The 19,384-nt window shown below is 34.6% G+C and overlaps 1 protein-coding gene across 4 annotated transcripts; it reads left to right on the forward strand.

The window, feature by feature from the left end:
• Nucleotides 1-2,872: 2,872 nt before the first annotated feature.
• Nucleotides 2,873-19,054, forward strand: LOC127797866 (probable hexosyltransferase MUCI70). 4 transcript variants are annotated; one of them, XM_052331039.1, is made up of 9 exons: nt 4,000-4,148; nt 8,905-9,173; nt 10,010-10,108; nt 14,554-14,912; nt 16,817-17,028; nt 17,146-17,402; nt 17,514-17,692; nt 18,309-18,400; nt 18,618-19,054. In XM_052331039.1, exons 2-8 carry the CDS (start codon nt 8,951-8,953, stop codon nt 18,375-18,377), a joined length of 1,398 nt encoding a protein of 465 aa, XP_052186999.1. In that variant the 5' UTR covers nt 4,000-4,148; nt 8,905-8,950; the 3' UTR covers nt 18,378-18,400; nt 18,618-19,054. The 4 variants fall into 4 exon arrangements, with proteins under 4 accessions (XP_052187000.1, XP_052186999.1, XP_052186997.1 ...); XM_052331040.1 differs by lacking the exons at nt 8,905-9,173; nt 18,309-18,400 and adding an exon at nt 2,873-3,264 and having other exon boundaries at nt 3,975-4,148; XM_052331037.1 differs by lacking the exon at nt 18,309-18,400.
• Nucleotides 19,055-19,384: the final 330 nt, after the last annotated feature.

Below are 19,384 nucleotides of genomic sequence, written 5' to 3' on the forward strand. Positions count from 1 at the left end.
TTTCAGCGAGTGATCTTGGCCTCTGTTTCAGCGAGCGATCTTCGTGTTCGCCATCTCCGCCGAAGTCGACCTCGGATTCCGACTTGCAGACCGCTGTTCATCCTTGTCGCCATCTTCGTCCACGGTTAGCTTTCGTGTTCGCCATCTTCCCCATCTTGGGCATTTTTTGTTCTAAAAATTTATAATACAAAAAACTTCTCAACATTATAAATTTAATATTCTGATATATGTCCATATTTGTGTGGAATAAAGGAAAAAAGAAACCAAAGTAGCTTTAGTTTTTGTCACTTCTGCATATTGTGATATATACTTCTGGGTCCACTCGTGTAGAATCAAATGAAAATATTGTTAAATGAGGTATATTCTGATATATGTCCATATTTGTATGCCAAAATTGGCATATAGTGGTGCTTAATTAATTAAACTTTGCCAAACTAGTGGACCGCAAGTTTCTTTGAACTAATTAATGGTTAGGAAGTTAGCTAGCCTGCTTCTAATATATATATATATCAACTTCGTGTGTGTAGGAAGGAGTTCTTAAACTTAATTAGAACTCCCTAATTTAATTTGTTTGGTGCCGCAGATTTCTCAGGCTCCTAAAGTTATTTCAGGGTTTAATTATTAGTATTCTAATAATTAATTAATTTACCATAACCTTTAACAACTAATTAATAATAATTTAATTAAAAATTAAGAGAGATTCTGGAGGTGTGGGGTGGGGAAGAAGCAAGGTGGTCCATTACTTTGGCTTTGGCTCAAGGATTCTATTTCCATGCGTGTGGATAGATAAATAGATAGACATAAAGGGAAATGAAAAAGGTGCATATTATTGGATTGGATTGGACTGGAGTGCAAGGAATCATTGGTGGTCAGCTTTCTTAATTTGTATACTTCATTTCCTTCTAATTTGCCTAATTAAATAAGCCACTTATTTCACATGCCTCCCCATGTATCTAACATTAATAATTCTCTCTATGGCCCGGATATTTAAAGATTTAGGAACCCTAGGAAACTATCAATAATCAATTAAAAGACACGTTATATATATTTCTTTTAGACCAACTAATAATTCACCGAGTCATAAAAGGAAAAAACTAACGACATTCTATAATTATAACAAATTGGCAAGTTCAATTAGGAATTGCTAAAATTAAAAGTTTATTATAAAATTATAACAAATCATACATATGGTTGAAATGAATTTATTTTCAATAATTTTTTATTTATTTCTTTCATAATTTTAAAAAATAAACAATTTATTTCATAATTATATATACAAAAATAGAATCATTTGAATAAATATCTGGGGGCAATGCATTAATTTCTGGCTGGATCTTCTCCAATCTTACATATCTAATATATATGATGAACCACAAAGAAGAACAAACAAACTGCATAAGCCCTAGTGTTGTCTCTGTTCATAGACATTACACATTCTTCTACAACATTAATTAATGATACAACTACCAAATGAAATAAACAAATTATTTCAAGCTTTGATTGAGTTAGTAACGGGGGATTCTCATGCTTATAATAATTGGGTTTTTCAATTAATGTTCATGAACCCTAATAATATTTGGGGTTTTCATTAATTAATGTTCATGAACCCTAATAATATTTGGGGTTTTCATTAATTAATGTTCATGAACCCTAATATTGAGTCTCCTAAGCCAGATAGAATGAAGAATCATATGGAACACATCAAACCTCTTTGGAGGCGAATTAAGAATCTAAGATAATAGTAAATTTAATGAAAATCAAATACTTTGCTATGAACCTTAGCTAGGACTGTGTAATTACCTCTTATTAACTTAATACTATAATAATATTATATTGCATACTCTAAAGAACTTTATTTTATCCATTTTAATGCATTCTATTGTAGTTTAATTTGTCATCTTTTTTTATATGTTGATTTTATTGAATTTTTATTTTACACGTGGTAGTGAGTAACATGCCTTCAACAAGGAATCAACGTCGACGGCAACAACAACATTTGGGTTTATTTTGGACGATGGTCATGCAAGCGATTGTGATATATATTTATATTAGGCGTCGCAACCGACAACTCCCAAGGGCTCCTCATATAAATTGGGATTCTGAAAGACAAATGACCCTTACACGAATGTTTGGAAAATTACCCTTAGTAAAATGACCCTTACCCTTAGTAAAATTAAATTTTAAATAACGTAAATGGTATGATAAGAAATATAAGTAAAAAATACACATTATTTTAGAACAAGCTTATAAATAAACCTATAAATAAGCTTATAAACGAGTCACAAGTAAGTTTGTTTACCAACTTAAATATAAGTTAAGTACCCTAAAGTTTAAACTCATTTCGTTTACTAATTTTAAAATTTTGATTTAATTTTGTTTGTTTGACTAAATGAATAGATTTGAATAAGCTCTAACTGACTTAGGTATCAAACTATTAGGGTGTGTTTGATAACATTTAGGTGAAAAGAAAAATATTTTCCATGTATTTTCCAACTTACATGGAAAACAAAAATCATCTTTCCTTATATAGAATTTTTCATGGAAAAGAGCTAAAAATATGCTTTAATGATTGTATCATGAAATTAAATTTCATAAAAAATATAATATGTCAAACACTAAAAACGAAATTCAATTTATTAGATAAAATATTTTTTATATATTTTTCATATTATCAAACACACCTTTAGTGTGGAGTTCATTGATTATTTTTGCAAAAATATTTATAGAATTGGTCGGAGTGTTACCATTTATTGCTGGGCCGGACCTTTCCCACGAGGCGGTTGCCTCAGGCGCCATGAATTTTGGACTATTTGGGCGCCCAAAAAATGGAAACCCTCCCTGTTTATAAGGGCCCACTGCCCAGCCACCCACCCCCTCCCCCTCTGCAAACATAGCTTCGCTCCTGCCCTTCTCCCTCTCTCGCTTTCGCTCGCTGCCCTGCCTGCCTCTCTCGCTCCGTCACTCCTGGCATCGCCCAAACCCTCGCTCACGCCTCTCGCTGCTCGGTCGCTCGCCCTTGCCGGCTCGCCTAGCCCTCGTGGCCGCCTGGCCAGTGGCTCGCTCTCCGTCGCTTACTGCCTCTCGCTCAGTCGCACGGTCGCAGTTTCGCACCCTCGCCGGCTCGGCCTCGTGGCCGGTGGCTCGCCGCTCTTGCCTCTTGCTCCGTCGCTGGCTATCGCTGGTGGCTCGCTGCCTCTCGATTGCCGATTAGCTAATCAGATTCGGCCCATTTTTACATTTCGCGTCAGGGCCTCAAAATCTCAGGTATGGCACTGCTCATAGGATGGCTCTTCTGTTTGATTTACATTTCAATGTTGTCTGTTCGTAGATATGAATGCGCATATATGGTACTTCCGTAGAGATATATATATATATATATATATTTTGGAGGGGGTTGTCGTGTTCGAAAAGATAAATGGAGGAAGTTTTGAAGGGAGTACATTTTGATGTTAAGATTGCGCATATGAGATTCGGCAGAACTGTGATTGTGGTTCGATTTTCGACATTGAGAACGGCTCATAACTCCATGATTTCAGGGGAAAAAATTTTGATTTGAGATGTGTGGATTCTAGAGCTAGGTTTGGAGGTTGAGAAACATTTACGGGAGGGCTTCGAAGTGAATGAATTTCAAGTTTTTTGTTTGAATTAAGTATATAGAAAATATTGAAATTAGATTATATAAATATTTTTAATTAAATTTCACAATTACGTTTTTTTTTAGAGCTATCACTTGGCAGTTGGTAAAAGTAGTTGGTACATTCATACTTTTACCAACTATACAAGTATTGCAGTGCTAGATAAGATTGCTTATTATTCCGTAGTATTTCCTGCACACCAACCATCATAATCAACAGAGCTGCAATCCAGAACTGTGTACGGTGGGAATTCGGCGGAAATCCCAATTTCTCTTTGTTATGACAGTTATAATTCTCTGAGTGTTGTGAAAAGGCTGAAATTCTCATGTCATGTTGCAGAGCTTCAAAGTGTAAGCAGCAAATAACACGTTGCTGCTCCAGAAAGACATAAACGGGGAAAGAAGTAATATCAGATGGCTCAAAATAAAGAAAAAGTGAACTACATTAATCATTTATCTCGGTGCTTTTCACTTCTTGCTGTTTATTTCTCTCAAGGTCTGCTTGCAGTATTACGTAAGTAAATTCAGCCATCCTATGATCTGAGTTTCTCCTATTTTCACTACCAGAATTGCACACTAGATTTTCACTGGGTTTTGTATTTTTTATCTCTTACATTTCTATTTTTCACACTTGAATTCATAATTTAGCTGGGTTTATATATACTACATATAGTCATACACCAAAGCTTTGAGCATAAATATGAATGGAGTGTCTGTCAGTGAAGATGCTGAGAACCACTGATTGATTGTATAACAAACAGACATGGAGTGAACCATTTAAGGGGAGAGAGAATGATTACTGTGTTCAAGTCTAAGAAGGGAGGGACAGAATAATAATGAAACCTAAGAAATAAAAATTATTAACAAAAAATTATATAATTGAAAAAAAAAAACAATTTTACCTTGTTGAATGAATGAAGTACCTGAAAAAAAAAAAACTAAAAAGCTAATTGCAGAATTATCCAAAAAAAAAAAACTTGTCTATCATATTCCAGTTTGAAAGCATTATATATGATAAAGAAATTAAAACTAATTTTTAAACAATGTCAAATCCTATAGAAGCAATGTTTGCACAATTGAATAATTCATCATTTTTAAAGTTCATCTAAGACCCCAGTAAGTCAAATTAATTTAGACTAGCATGCTACAATATATAAAATTTGATATAATTATGAAGTTTGAGATGATGTCAAGTCTTGGCTTGGTTTGGGTTGGTGAATAACTAACCCACGATCCAAATCAACCTAGTCAAGTTGCTTGTATTAAGACTTAAAAGCAGTGTTCTAAAACGCGCTAGGCGCTAGGCCAGGGCCTAGAAAAACTACTGGGTTTTATTTTTTTTTAACTTTATGATGTAATTTGATGTTATTTTCAATTAAATCAAAGTTGAAAAGCATTAATAATGCAATATAAACCAATAATACAACACTAATGGAATGACAAGTGAAATATGGAATTAAGCATGAGAAAACAAATTGTTGTAAATGAGTTCTAGGTTCATTGAGTGAGTTCATCTTCTTCTGATTGAAAATCATCTTCATGAAGCTCTCTCATTCTAGAACTTCTTTGAGGTTGAAGCATCTCTTCTGCTTCGGATGCTTCACCAACCATTTCCCAAGTGAGTCCCATACCAGGCTCAACTTCTTCATCATCTCCGCCTTCTACGATCCATCCTTATGTATTACTAGCATCACTAGCAAGTAGCACATCAACATTCATCTCCTTCTCCCTTTTTTGCTTGTTCATCAATTTCGCATTAAATTGGACAAAGACTAAATTGTTCAATCGATTCACATCCAATCTATTTCTTTTCTTCGTATGTATCTACATAAATAAAATAAAAACAATATCAATACAAATGATAAGGATAATGAAATTAAAATATTAAAAACGTTTTAAAATATATACTAATTCCTTCAAAAGTACTCCAATTTCTTTCACAACTAGATGAACTACTGGTTAATGAAAGGATCCTTCTCGCCATTCGTTGCAAGTTTGGAGTTTGATTTCCATAAGTCATCCACCATGTAACTATGTAGGTTAAATAAGTATAAAGTAAATAAACTTATACACAATAGAAAGTTAGAAACTAAGAAAATGATTAAAGAAATTTTATACCTGGATTATAATTGTCATCATTTTTTGCACACCCTTGAGTTGCCCACGATTTTCCAAAAGCTCCCTCTTTACGAGTATATTTTGGCAACTCAATATTTACAACATGATCTTGTAATTCACCATCGGCATCATAAAACATCTCCACACAATTAAAAAATCCATCCATGATTTCATGATCAAGTTGTATACCTATATTCTTAAAAAAGTAGTAGGGATTCAAAAGGTAAGCCGTAAAATGTAGTGGACTATCTAGCCTATCTATCACCCTTGCTTCAATAATCTCTATAATAGGCTGATGGTTCTTCTCAATATTATTTAGGACCTCCTTAATAGCTTCCTTTGCATGCGTAATCTCTCCATATAAAAAGCCCATAGAAGGCTTTTTATCTGCATCAACAATTCGAAGCACTTTCACCAAAGGTGCAAAAACCTTAAGGCATAAATTCACACCATTCCAAAAAGCAATGTTCATCACAGTAGCATATGCTGCTTTTACTTTAACAGTCTTTGACCATTTGAAGTCCTTCCATTCAGAGCTAGTAAACATTGTCCTCATTTGAGCTTTTTTCTCCATCAAACTTTGCAAAGTAAGGAAAGAAGAAGCGAATCTAGTGACTCCCGGTCTCACAATATCCCTCTTCTTTGTAAATGATCTCATTAAGGACAAGGTCTTATCATGTCCATAAATGAAGATTGTCAAACTCTTGGCCTGATCAATGACTTTTTTAAACTTTGGTAGTTTTCCTATACTTTCAAGCATCAAATTGATAGTGTGAGTAGCACATGATGTCCAAAAGATATTTGGCCTCTTCAACTTTAATAATTTTGTCGCTCCCATGTTGTTGGCAGCATTGTCTGTTATTACTTGGATGACATTTTGTGGACCAACTTGCTCAATGCACTTGTCCACATACTCAAAAATTAGTTCACTTGTATGTGTTTTGTCTGAAGACTCTCTGGAAGACAAAAAAACAGTACCTGCATTAGAATTAACACATAGGTTCATGATGCTCCTCCTTTTTCTATCTGTCCAAGCATCTGTCATAATGGAGCACCCATTTTGTGCCCACTCTTCTTCATGCTTCTTTAGTAATTCTTTAGTTCTATCCACTTCTCCCTTTAACAACGGTTCTCTCAATTGGTATTAACGGGGAGATTTGAAGCCTGGGTCAAATTGACCAACCGTCTCAACAAACAATTTGAAGTTATCATGATCTATAGCACTGAAAGGAATACCAGCTTCGTACACCCATCTAACACAATACTCACGAACACTCTGTGTTTTTTCTTTAAAGAGTGCTTCATTGATATTTTGCTGCCTTTTCGTCATTCCCCCAGTCAAACAAGTTTGAGGACTGATGGGGGTTGCAAACTTATCCATAGGGCTAAGAGTATGGGGGCGTTTTTTTGCTACCTAATTCTTGTAATTCATCTTCATCATCTCCCCATTCAGAAATATTAACAGAAGATCTCATCTAATCTTCCTCCTTCTTCTTACTCTTTGCCTTGGTAATAACATTCTTGCATTTGGCTTTATCATCTGGAGAAAATTTTGGACATGCAGAAACATTTCCGGAAATGTGGCCTTTGTGTTCTTTTACTCTATAAACTCTGCCAGACATAAGTTTACCACACAACTTACATTTAACTTTATCCATATTTTTCGGATCAAGTAACATTTCATACTCTCATTCGACATCATTGGACTTCCTTTTAAGAACTGAAGTTGCATCAGACGATGCTCCAGTACTCCGAGTCCCATCTGACATTTTTAATTTAATCGAAAAAACTTGCAATAGAAACCTATATAGAACCAATAACCTCACTTAATATTCAAAATAATAATAACTTATCATGTCATAACTGCAAAATAATCAAATGATTCAAATTAAAACAATAAAACAGCAAAGAAATGGAAAAACAGCAAACAATTTTCTGCAAAATAAGTAAATTATATAGGTTTCTACTAGAGGCCACTGTTTTCTGCAAAATAAGAAATGGAAAAACAGCAAACAATTAACTGCAAAATACTCAGTCTCTAGAGGCCACTGTTTTCAATCTTCTTCATCATGTAAAAACACATATATTATATATAATTAATAATAGAAACTAAATATATATCTAATAATTATATATAAATAGAAAAGAAAAATAAAATAAAAAACAAAAAACAGAAACAGAAATGTCCCCAATAACCAGAGAGAGAGGGGGAGGGGGGGGGGGGTTACCACAGAGATGGAGCTTGACGGCGAGGATGCGACGACGACGTTGAGGCAGCAAGGAGGACGTGACGAATTAGAGGCGGTGAGAATGGAATTGGACGCAGCGATGGCGGTGGGGTACTAGCGGGCCGGTGGCGTTGAGGCAGCGACGACCTTGGGGTGAAAAGAGTATGAGAGGGGGAGACGTTGAGAGGTTCGATTTATTGATTTAGAAAAAAAACCCTACTGATATTTAAAGCCAACAAATTGGGCGGCCCAGGCACGCGGGCCGACTAGGCGCCCAAGCTGGCCGATTACTCGGACTGGCGCCTTGGAGGCTCGACTAGGGCATATTCGGGGCGGCCAACGGCTGCCTAGGCCGATTTTTCGAACACTACTTGGGAGTAAACCACAAAGGTCAAAGAATGGAATCAATCCACCTTCAGAGGTTAGGTTGGTTTACAGGTCTTTTGAGCCCTTTGAACATCCATATGATAAAGCTCAGTTACATTAAAAAAAGGTTTTATGATAAATCCTTTCAATATTTCCCTGAAATTCCAACATAAATTCTGAAATAACTTGAAAATGTGAAGAAATCAGAGGAAACTCTTAATGAAACTTTTAAAACTAATTGAAGGTGGTTGGAAGTCTTTGCCTAAACCATTGTCCCCCAAAATAAGAAATATGAATGTTATGCATTGCAAACTAATAGATGTGACTGTGAAATAGATGAATTACTTGCATATTTGGGGCAGAGAGACCAGATTGGACTTTGCTTTCAATATTTTGTTTACCTAAATAAGCTAAATCAGAATTATACAACTTTTAACCTTCAACTAAATATCTCAAAGTGAATAATTGGTATATAACAAAAAGAAGCTTGAATTATTTATAGTACTTTGAGGTTTCTTGGTTGTTATCCTCCTGTTTCTCATTTAAACAATTGCACAGATGAGCTGGTTTACACCTGAAGTATGAAATTGGAAGGTGTGTTGTGATGGCTCTCCATAGACACTGTAGTGAACTGTCACCAGAAAAAAGAGGAATCATTGGAGCAGTTTTTAAGTCCCTTGATCGAAGCAAGTATGGTTTACGTGTTATACGTCGAGGGACGAGGATTGGCCGGATTAGTATGAGAAGATTCTTATTTTGGATGTTTTCAGTAGCAGTCCTCTTTTCGATCTACATGGCAGTTTTTGGCTTTAATATGCAGTTTCATGGTGAGGTTAAAGACTACTTGGATATATGCTTGCACTCTTATTAAGTGAGCTGAAATTGAAATCATCTACTATAATAACATCAACAACCATTGTTGTCAAACTCACGAGTCAACTCTCTTATAAATTTGGATTTTCATAGAATCGGAGTTGATTCGTGATTCAATATTGTAAACTTGGTGGTAAACTCGTAAACTCGGTAAACTTTGAAATTTACATTATATATAAATTAATTATAAATTAATATTTGAAATTTTGATTATGGATGAATGATGACAAATGGACTTAATATTTAGAAATTTCATATTATTTAGTATTTTTGAAATCAATAGATGAAGTTATTTTGAAATAGCTACGTACATGTATTTTATTCATAAAGAATACGATTGTAAATTGTAATAATCATGTTATTAAGCAATATTAGTTAATTTTTTTTATAAAATTATGTTATTTTGGACATATATTTACATATATTAAAGGGTATTTTTAATTGTCTTTAAAATCTTACGATTTTACGATCCGAGTTTCTGATTCGATTTTATGGACCATTCTTCGATCCCACTTAAAATTTCGATTTTAACAATCTTGTCAACAACTACTGAACTGCTTGGATTAACCCGTTCCCTTAATGAGATTAACCTATTCCCTTCAAACACTGTAAAAACAGATTGTTCTTCTCTTATTGAATTTCCTCTCATATATTATTAAGCTTGAGGCTTGTATTTACGTGCACCTGTCTTTACATGTATTTACATGAACAAAAATGGATTGTTCTTCTCTTATGGACTGGTTTTCTTTTGTATTTACTTGTACTTGTTTTGTTTTTTTACACTATTCAGGAAAAGTGGATCATGGCATTTCATTACTGCGAGACGCACGTGAAGAATTTTTGGGATCACATGCCTCAGAGCAACCAAAAAGGAAACCCCATAGTCCACGTAAGAAGTGACTTTATTTTTGTTTAAAATTGGATTTGGTCATTCAAACATCAGTACTTTTGCTCTCTTATTGGTTGCTTCTTCATGGAAACAATTGATAGGGGCCACAGTCACTAGTGGAGTGAGAAGACTGACAAATAATTAGCATCGATCTCCAGCTGTCCCTACTGGTTCTTTTCTTTCATATTCTCAATAGACCAGCCTGTTAAGGAATAAGCTAATGGCTATAAATAATGAGAAGTACTCTTCTAAATCCTTCATGTTCCTAGATTGGATGAATTAAATCATTGTTAACATAGGCACTCTCTTATTTGGGGTCAATCTTTGGTGTTGAAGTGTCATTTATGTTGTGTTTAACCAAAAATGATTTGGATCATGACATAACTTTTGCTTATGAGGTCAACACGTCAAGTTATTACCCCAAATGTACTCAAGTATAGAAAGGGAAATCAAAGTATTAATGTTTGGCGTTGAAGCATCATTTTTGCTGGGTTTAACTAAAAATGCTATGATCTCTAGCTTTTGCTTATGAGGTCAATGTGTCAAGTATTACACCAAATGTACTCAAGTGTAGAAAGGGAAATCAAGGTATCAGTTTCTGTAGAAATCAAAGTCTAAATTTATGTTATCTTCAAAATTTTCAGTTACTGTAGCCACTTCTTTTTATGCATCACAGTGCGCAACTCCATGCACTAACTTATTACATATACCCTAACATGAGGCTTGCTGATCTGTTGCATCCAAATTTTGTTGAGGAATCAGCTTGCAACTTTTTGTACTGTAGCCACTGCTTTTTGTGCAACACAGTGCAACTACATGCACTAACTTATTAAAGCTTACCATAACATAAGGCTTGCTGATGTGTTGCATCCAAATTTTGTTTATGAATCAGGCTGCAACTCTTTGTATTTTAGATGACCCTCTTTGTCAAATTGGGATAGCAGCTGACATGTCTAGTAAGAGTCAGAATGAACTATTAGAAATAAATCGTGATCTAGAGAAGCTAGTTATATGTAAGTTGGGCAAACTTGGTATAGCTTTATTTGAAAGGTGATTCTGGGTAAGAAAGAATCATTGTGAAGCCTTTGGAAAAAGGGAACCTATGAGAGCACTGGATACTGCAAGATCAGTAATAATAGACCTGATCAGATGCCATCAAGGTGGCTTTGACAGATACAGTACATTACACACCAACACACATGTTAACTTTGAATCAGAGAGAGCAGCAGTTGCCCTCTAGTTCTCCGACTATCGCTTTGAGCTTCAGTGAGCAAACCAGAGGGATCTAGGGTTCCTTTTCTTCCTTTCTTTTTTTTCTCTTTGTGGTGCCCCTCCCCTTCTTTGTCTGTGGCAGCCGCAAGGGAAATAGAGGGTTCCTCTTGCGTGACAGTTGCAAGGATTGTACTTGGACTTCTGTTGGCTAAAAAGGCTAGATTTTGAATAGACCCAAAAAAACAGATGTTGAAACAACCAGAACAACAGAGGCAGACCTAACTTGAAAATGAAGATGTTGAACTGATCTGATATGCCAGAGCGGACACCCAAAAGGGGGAAAAAACTGATTTTGGTCTGATTTGGACTTTTTAACGGGTCATCTCCAAAATAAGCTATAAGTTTCTTGAAAATTAGAACAAAATTAAGAATACATTAATGATAAAGAAACAAAACTGGCACAAGCCAAGAGTGATTAATTTTTTGGATTTTATTTTACACCACAGAACCCATGGACTTGTATTGACCTTTAGTCATATTTCATATTTCCAATTTAGTAAATAATTAAGTATGAGAAATAGATTGCTTTGGGTTTTGGCTAAAAAAAATTTCTTTTTGGGGTTTAATTTCAATATAAATTTAATCCTAGTTGGGATTTTATAGTATTTATTAACCTGAATCTGTTTGAAAGTACATATATTAAGACTTCATCATTCAATTTTCAAGGTCATGGGTTGCTTTGCAAAGTTTATCTCTTTTTGGAAATTATTTCTGTACATAATTCTTGTGAAGATTTCTGTGCTATGATATGTGATGAATTCAAATTTATTTGGAAAAAAATATTACTGTGAAAGTTTGTGATGAAATATTTTTTGAGAAAATTTGCTTTATTATGGTGTATACATATTAAGATCATATAAAGGGACCACGTTAATAAAACTTCAGAGGACAATAATGATAGGAATTCACCCTCACTAGGGCTAGAGGAGTGACTCTAATTCTATAATAGCTAGAGGAGTGGTTCTAATTCTCAATGTTAGGAATAGACTTGGTATGTCCTTGTGATCTCAATTGGATCCACTTAGGGAAAATGCATGCCATGCGACCTTTTGGTGACTTGTGCAATGTGAATCCTTTAGCTTAGTATTGCTCGATAAGGAAACATTCGACTACAAGTGCAACAACAATGATCCCTAGGCTTAATCCCATTAGGTGTGGTTGACTCCATGCATTCTAGCTTTCTAACCATCTCAAGAGTCTAGTTGTGTTCATATCTTTTGTAAGGCCGTAATACTCCATGTCATGTTGTCACGACCCTAAGGGTATTATTGTAATTAGACTGATGGTGAATAAGCCTATTGTACTAAAGCAGTTACAGCTTAAGTAGTTTGTACCTATTCAGTTATGTCATAACAACCAAGGGAGGGAAGAAGCCTATAAAAGGCCATGTGCTAGAGGATGGGAATCATGAATGAGAATACTGATTCTTTCCCTCTAATTTCTTCTCTCTCTCTCTCTCTCTCTCGAATTCTCCCTCCTTTCAAATTCTCCCTCCCAATTCTCTATCTGTTCTATAATTCCAGAATTGGCCTAGCCTCAGATCCGAGGCTTGACACATGTTTAAGCTTTTTCTACCAAGTCTTCTTTAGTCTTCATTCTAAATTTCTTCCATTCTATCAACTCATTCCATAGGTGCTCTTATTGGTCTTCATCTCATATGTCTAAGTCATTTTAATTGCATCTCGAACATCTTATCATCAATAGATCCAACTTTAATGCGTATAATTTTGTTTCTATTTTTATCTTTTCTTTGTATATCTATATTAAGTTATTAACATTCTCATCTTAGTTATGCTCATATGTTGTACATGTTTGTACTTTACTACCCAACAAGTTGAACTATACAACAAAGATGGTCTTAAGAGTCTTCCTATAGAACTTTTCTTTTTAGCTTTAAAGTGATTTTAAAGCTAGATATACTTCTTCACTTTAATCATCTTGCCTTGATTCTATGAGCAACATCCTCAATATCTCCTCAATAAGATATTTATTTGTTTCCCTGAGTTTTTTGCAAGATTTTAAGGTTTTACTTGCTACATCATTTCATGAGAAAGTTTACAAATAAATCTCCATTTTTTGGGAAATTTATCTAAAAATTAAAGCGTGTTTTATTATATTACAAAAAATTTAACATTTTATTTTATATTAATTATTGCAAATTCTAATATCTACTGAGTTATGAGTTTAGTCCTTAACTTTAAACATTTTAGAGGAACAAGAGCTATTAGCTCAAATTCTGGTGTTGGGGACTTTCTATCGTGACCTTTTAGGATCAAATTTATGGTGTAATTATTTGTTTAAAATAGCAAACAGGGAATGTGATGTGTTCAGATAAGTTAGATAGGTTGAATTTTGAAGAGTATTTGAAAAAAGTTCATGGGGTGTGTACATATACATATATTACTGTTAACTGAAATTTAGTTTATGTTTTAACTCAGGCTTTCGTCTTCCGTAGGCTAAGCTTCTCATGGCCGGTATTGCCCCTAAGTGGGTTGTGACACTTATAGACTAATACATTGTGTCAACTCTATCCACCCAGGAACTAGAGAAAGAACTGGGATTGATTTATTTGATTTAGGATTAAAATTTTGGACTGTTTTTTCCTTGTTTTGACCAGCACTTGGGTGTTTTTACTTTATCATTCATCATTAATTGCACCTTACCTTAACTAGGTTAGGGTTGACGACACAACATTCTTAATATCAGTTGACTTCTAAAAGTCATATTGACAATACAAATCCATACAAAAGAGCAATATGGCAAAATTTTATGTTAAATGCCCTTCTTGATGCAACCCTCTAGTGAGGGAATGACGAGATAAAATTCCTACACCATTTTTGGTATGGAAAAGTTTCATGGGATGGTGGTGAAGGAAGATAATGTCAAAGTATGACTTTACTTCTTGCGAACAAATTGATTTTTAAATTAATGAATGCAGTTAACTTTGTAGTAGGAGCCAAGGGATTCTGCAGTTTTATTGTTCAGTATTTACGTTATTTTGGTGCTATGTTGAGTAATTTAAGTAATTGCCATTTTATTCTCACCATCTTAATGTAAGATTCTTTAAGCTTACCAGGAAAAAAAAGTTAGATTCTTTAAACTTATTCTGTTTTCTTTTGTTTTGGTACATTCTCGTGTTTCGTTTTACCTCACTGTAATACTTAATTTTGCAGGTTTTCAGCCTTGTGAGGTTGGGTTTTTGGATTCAGTCAATAATCTTGTTGAGCCAAAGGAATATGCAAATTTCACAGAATTTTCCATTGGGTACATTGATAGAGAGAAGAAACCCTTTCAGAATGATCAATTTAAACTGAGATTTGGAGGACATCAAACCCTTGAAGAAAGAGAGAAATCCTTCTATGCAAGGAATCAAACAATCCACTGTGGTTTTGTAAAAGGACCAGAAGGATATGAAAGCACTGGATTTGATTTGGATGAGAAGGACAAGTCATACATGCATACCTGTAGTGTTGCAGTATCATCTTGCATTTTTGGTAGCTCTGATTTTTTGAGGCGGCCTGCCAGCAAACTGGTATATGAGCTATTCTCTCTCAGTGCACCTCATATTTGTGAGGCATTTAGTTGCTTTTCCCCTTTCTTGTTTGGTAGCTGGATGCTGCTTCTGCAACCCCGCAGCATAATTCAATGGAACTTTTAGTGTTTATTTACCTAGTAATTCCTTTAAACTTCTATTACTTGACAAAATATTTTGAAGAGGCACTACCACAGGTAATTAAATTGTGATTTATTATTTTTGGACATTACATAAGACCCTGGAAAGAAGTTGACTAATAAAGGCAGAGAGGTGGTTTCCAACTCTCCTGATTGTGGTAGCAGAAAACTCATTCAACAAAATGTGCTGTTTGTGAAGACATTTACAGTTCGATATACAGCTTGATCAGGATCTGTTTCCTTCACTGATAACTCTAATTGTTAATTTCACAAGTCCTTAACTTTTTTTTTTTTTTTTTAAACTTTGTTCTGTTTTAATTTGCATTGAGCCCTTACCTCTTTACCCTTATGATAATTGAACTCACAAAGCACGTCCAATAATAAGTGCTTTGGTGTATATTATTTGCAGATGGTCGTGTCTTGATGGATGAGAGAAAAGGTGTGAACAATAAACTTGAATTATGGAGGAATACATTAGAATCCAAAGGCTTTAAATTAAGTAGGTTGAAAACCAAGTATGCGGAATGTAAGTAAGGTAAAATAGAAGTGTGAATGAAAGATCAATTTTGATGTCTTGGATCAATTGTTCTAAAAGAGGGGGGAGATTATGGAGATTACTCATAGAATTAAGGCAATATGGTTAATGGAGAAGTGTGTTGGTATTTTATATGATCTTAGAATTCCTTTAAAGCTTAAAAGGAAGTTTTATTGGGTGGCTATAAGAGCTTTTTATTGTATAAGTCAAAATGTTGGCTAGCTAAGCTTCAACATGAGTAAAGTATGAATGTAGCTAAGATGAAATGTTATGGTGGACGTGTGGTAATAAAATAAAAGATAAAATAAGAGTCAAGATAATTCATGATAAGATTGTAGTGGCGTGCATTGAAGATAAGATGCGAGAATCATGATTAAGATGGTTTGGAAATGTGAAGAAGAATGAACACATCATTTGTGAGTCGAGTAAATGAAATGGAAGAAAATTGTAGCAAAAGAGGGAGAGAAATACTAAAGAAAATTTTGTGACACAAAACCAAAAGGGAGAATGCAAGAACAGCTAAAAACTAAACTCAACTCAATTCTCAAATTCAATATCAATAATCACAGTCTGCTTAATAATACACATCAAAAGGATATATATCTACTATAGATCCTACCTAATAGGGAAACATGATCAAATATCAAAATCCTATCATAATTTGAATGGAAATATAATCTTTCCAGAACTACTTAGGAAAGAAATAAACAAAGAAGGAAATAAAATATACTAACACTTAAATGAATAAAAATATTAATTTTTATATTTTTTCCTAGAATTATATCTTCCCAAATATTTCCTTTCATGTCCCCTATCATTTAGTAGGAAACCCTTAGACATGGCACGTGATATAATGGCCTTACAGAGGGTATGGTCACGAATAGGGATAGATGGAGGTTTAGAATTCGTGTGCCCCACCTAGTGGGTATTAGTGCTTCTGATTGATGTTGTTCTGTTACGGCAGTTATCTGTGCTTAGCTTTGTACACCATTTCACACAAGCATTCCTGCTTTAGAGTCTTCTTGTTGTAATGTAACATCCTGATTAGGTGCTGTGCCTGCCTTTCTTAGATAAACTGTAATTTCTTTGCTATTACCTTGTTAATTGTCTATAACAACAATACATATTCTCACTTATACAAGTCCTACATGTTTTTTATGTGTTGCTTTAGCTTTTCTGCATTAACTTTTGGATGGTATGCAGTGTTAAAGCTTCTTTTCTGTTTGCAGGTTAGTGAATACTCCAAGAAGAATGTTTGTTTTGTTATGTTTGTAGACAAGCAAACACTGTTGAAATTATCAGCTGATGGGAATGTTCCTGATGACAGAGGAAATATTGGGTTATGGAGAATAGTTGTTGTAAAGAACTTACCCTACAAGGACATGCGCAAAACTGGAAAGGTGCCGAAATTTCTATCACATCGTCTCTTCCCTTATTCTAGGTGATTCTCACACCAAATTTTTGTAGACTTGTGGTTCTAAACCATATTATTTCTTTTTTTGCTGACATCCATAGACTAATACTTTGTGTATTTTCTTGTTCTCTGATGGTCTCGTAGGTATTCTATTTGGCTTGACAGCAAGATGCGACTTTTAACTGATCCTATGCTGATCATTGAATACTTTTTGTGGCGAACAAGATCAGAGTATGCTATTTCAAATCATTATACTCGCCACTGTGTTTGGGAGGAGGTACTCCAGAATAAGCGTCTGAATAAATACAACCATACGGCTATTGATGAACAATTTGTCTTTTACCAATCTGATGGTCTCACCAAGTTTGACACGTCAGATCCAAATATGCCTCTTCCAAGTTGTGCGTCACTGTTCACACAATTTTTTTAATTATTTATTATTCTGGAGATTGCCTTCTTCCTTTGTCTACAATTTCTTGCTCTTCGTTTCACATATACTTTGCATTCTGCAGATGTACCTGAAGGTTCATTTATTGTTAGGGCACATACACCGATGTCAAATTTATTTTCATGCCTTTGGTTTAATGAAGTTGACCGTTTTACATCTCGTGACCAACTGAGCTTTGCATATACTTTCTTGAAGTTGAAAAGGATGAATCCGGATAAGCCATTCTTTCTAAATATGTTTAAGGTAAGGTTTTTGCTAAAGGAGTCTACATATCTTTCCAATTACTTTGTGCATAGTCTGTATAATTGGTGACTACTGCTTCAAGTACACTGTTTGTAAAGTTTTGATTTCTCTACCCAAGAACTGTGGTCATCTTGCTTCTTGGTTCTTTTAGTAATGCCATCGACCCGTGCCTTGATTTAGAACCATTCTGCACATAGACTTGCTTGTACCAGACATTTTGAAAGTACCCCTCTCAGCTTAACAGTAGTTTTTTTATATTGAACTTCTTGATGTTGATCAAACTTCTTGTCCGGAATGCGTGTGGGGTGTGTGTGTGTGTTTGCGGCTTAAATTAATGGGTTGAGGTGTGTTATTATGTTCAGCTAAGATTGGTAGGTTGATTAAAGATTCTGTGATTTAGTGACTGGAAGCTGTATTACTGTGTCATTGAAAATTAACACAAAATCTAAAAATTATATTCCAAGTTTGTTTCCACGCTTTTGGATTATGCCATGGCACTGGCATGGATCCATGCATAACACTTATATTTAACTGTTACCGGTACCACTGAATACATAAAGCAAATGGCACAATACGCTAGGTCAAGAACTTGAAATTTGATCTTCTATGTCTGCAGGACTGTGAGCGAAGAGCAATGGCCAAGCTATTTAGTCATAGGATAGTGTTTACTCCACCCGCTTCTTGAAATTCGTTTAGGGTCTATGTGGGGTAAGGCAAAATGTGCTATTTCTCCTTTAGTTGTTCTCTGTTCTTTTTTCCCTTGTTATTTCTTCACTCTTTTTCTTTTTTCAACTCACTCTATATCGTTTGAACGATGATGGGCCCAAATAAGCATATGATATCTGTGTGTTTGCAACAGTTCTCTTTTAGTTTGACCTCCCAATCTATTTGTTTTTTAATTTTACTTCTGGTTGAGCAACTGCAGCAGAGTTCCATTTTCGAAGTTCTGCACCCTTTTGGGGGCGGGCTAGGTTGCTTCATTGCAGAATTGTCCAAATCTGGCCGCTACTGCTTCAACATTGGAATAAAATGAAAGCATCGTTTCGACTGGTGATTTTGACCTTCTCTTTTATGTCTGGTTGTGCCCATACTATAGCACTTAGGGTGTCGATAACAAAATAAGATAAAACAAATGTAGCTTTGGAAATGTCAAGTGTCTAACATATATTACATGGATGAACGATTGTGTTGTGTAGTAATTAGGGGACAACGTCCTATCCAACCAGAACCTGTATATTTCCTCGTTCAACCTCGTTTTGCATGTTTAGTGCATTCCTCATCATTTCAACTGAACACAAAGCATTCTTTGTTTGTTGCCATCCTGAATATGCATTCTTATTCATGTGATGCTCTTGAAGATTCTCTTTATTTCTTCTCATGGAGAAATTGGTGATATAGTGGTCATGTTTGGGTAAAGTTGATGTGCATGGAGGGAGAAAAAATGTAGATAAGCATGTTTGAAAAATACTAGATAAAAAGTCATGTAATTTCTTTTTTAATAGTTGTCAAATAAGTTTAACAAATACATTATAATGCTTTTCATATCTTATATTTTCTAGTCTACGTCTTAGTTAACAAATACTACTTTTAGATATAACTTACCAACTCCAGTTTTTTTGGTTGGTATTCTAACCATTAGTCAATTTTTTTATTATTTTTTTGCATAATTAAGTAGTGTTTGTTAATTAATAT

Source organism: Diospyros lotus, chromosome 3 (genome assembly GCF_014633365.1).
Source record: "Diospyros lotus cultivar Yz01 chromosome 3, ASM1463336v1, whole genome shotgun sequence".
NCBI classification, from domain to species: Eukaryota; Viridiplantae; Streptophyta; class Magnoliopsida; order Ericales; family Ebenaceae; genus Diospyros; species Diospyros lotus.

Coding starts and splice junctions, on each gene's coding strand:
- LOC127797866 (XM_052331037.1), top strand. CDS start 8,951: ATGGCTCTCCATAGACACTGTAGTGAACTGTCACCAGAAAAAAGAGGA. Junction 17,029..17,145: donor CGTCTCTTCCCTTATTCTAG/GTGATTCTCACA, acceptor ATGGTCTCGTAG/GTATTCTATTTGGCTTGACA. Junction 17,403..17,513: donor AAATATGCCTCTTCCAAGTT/GTGCGTCACTGT, acceptor TGCATTCTGCAG/ATGTACCTGAAGGTTCATTT.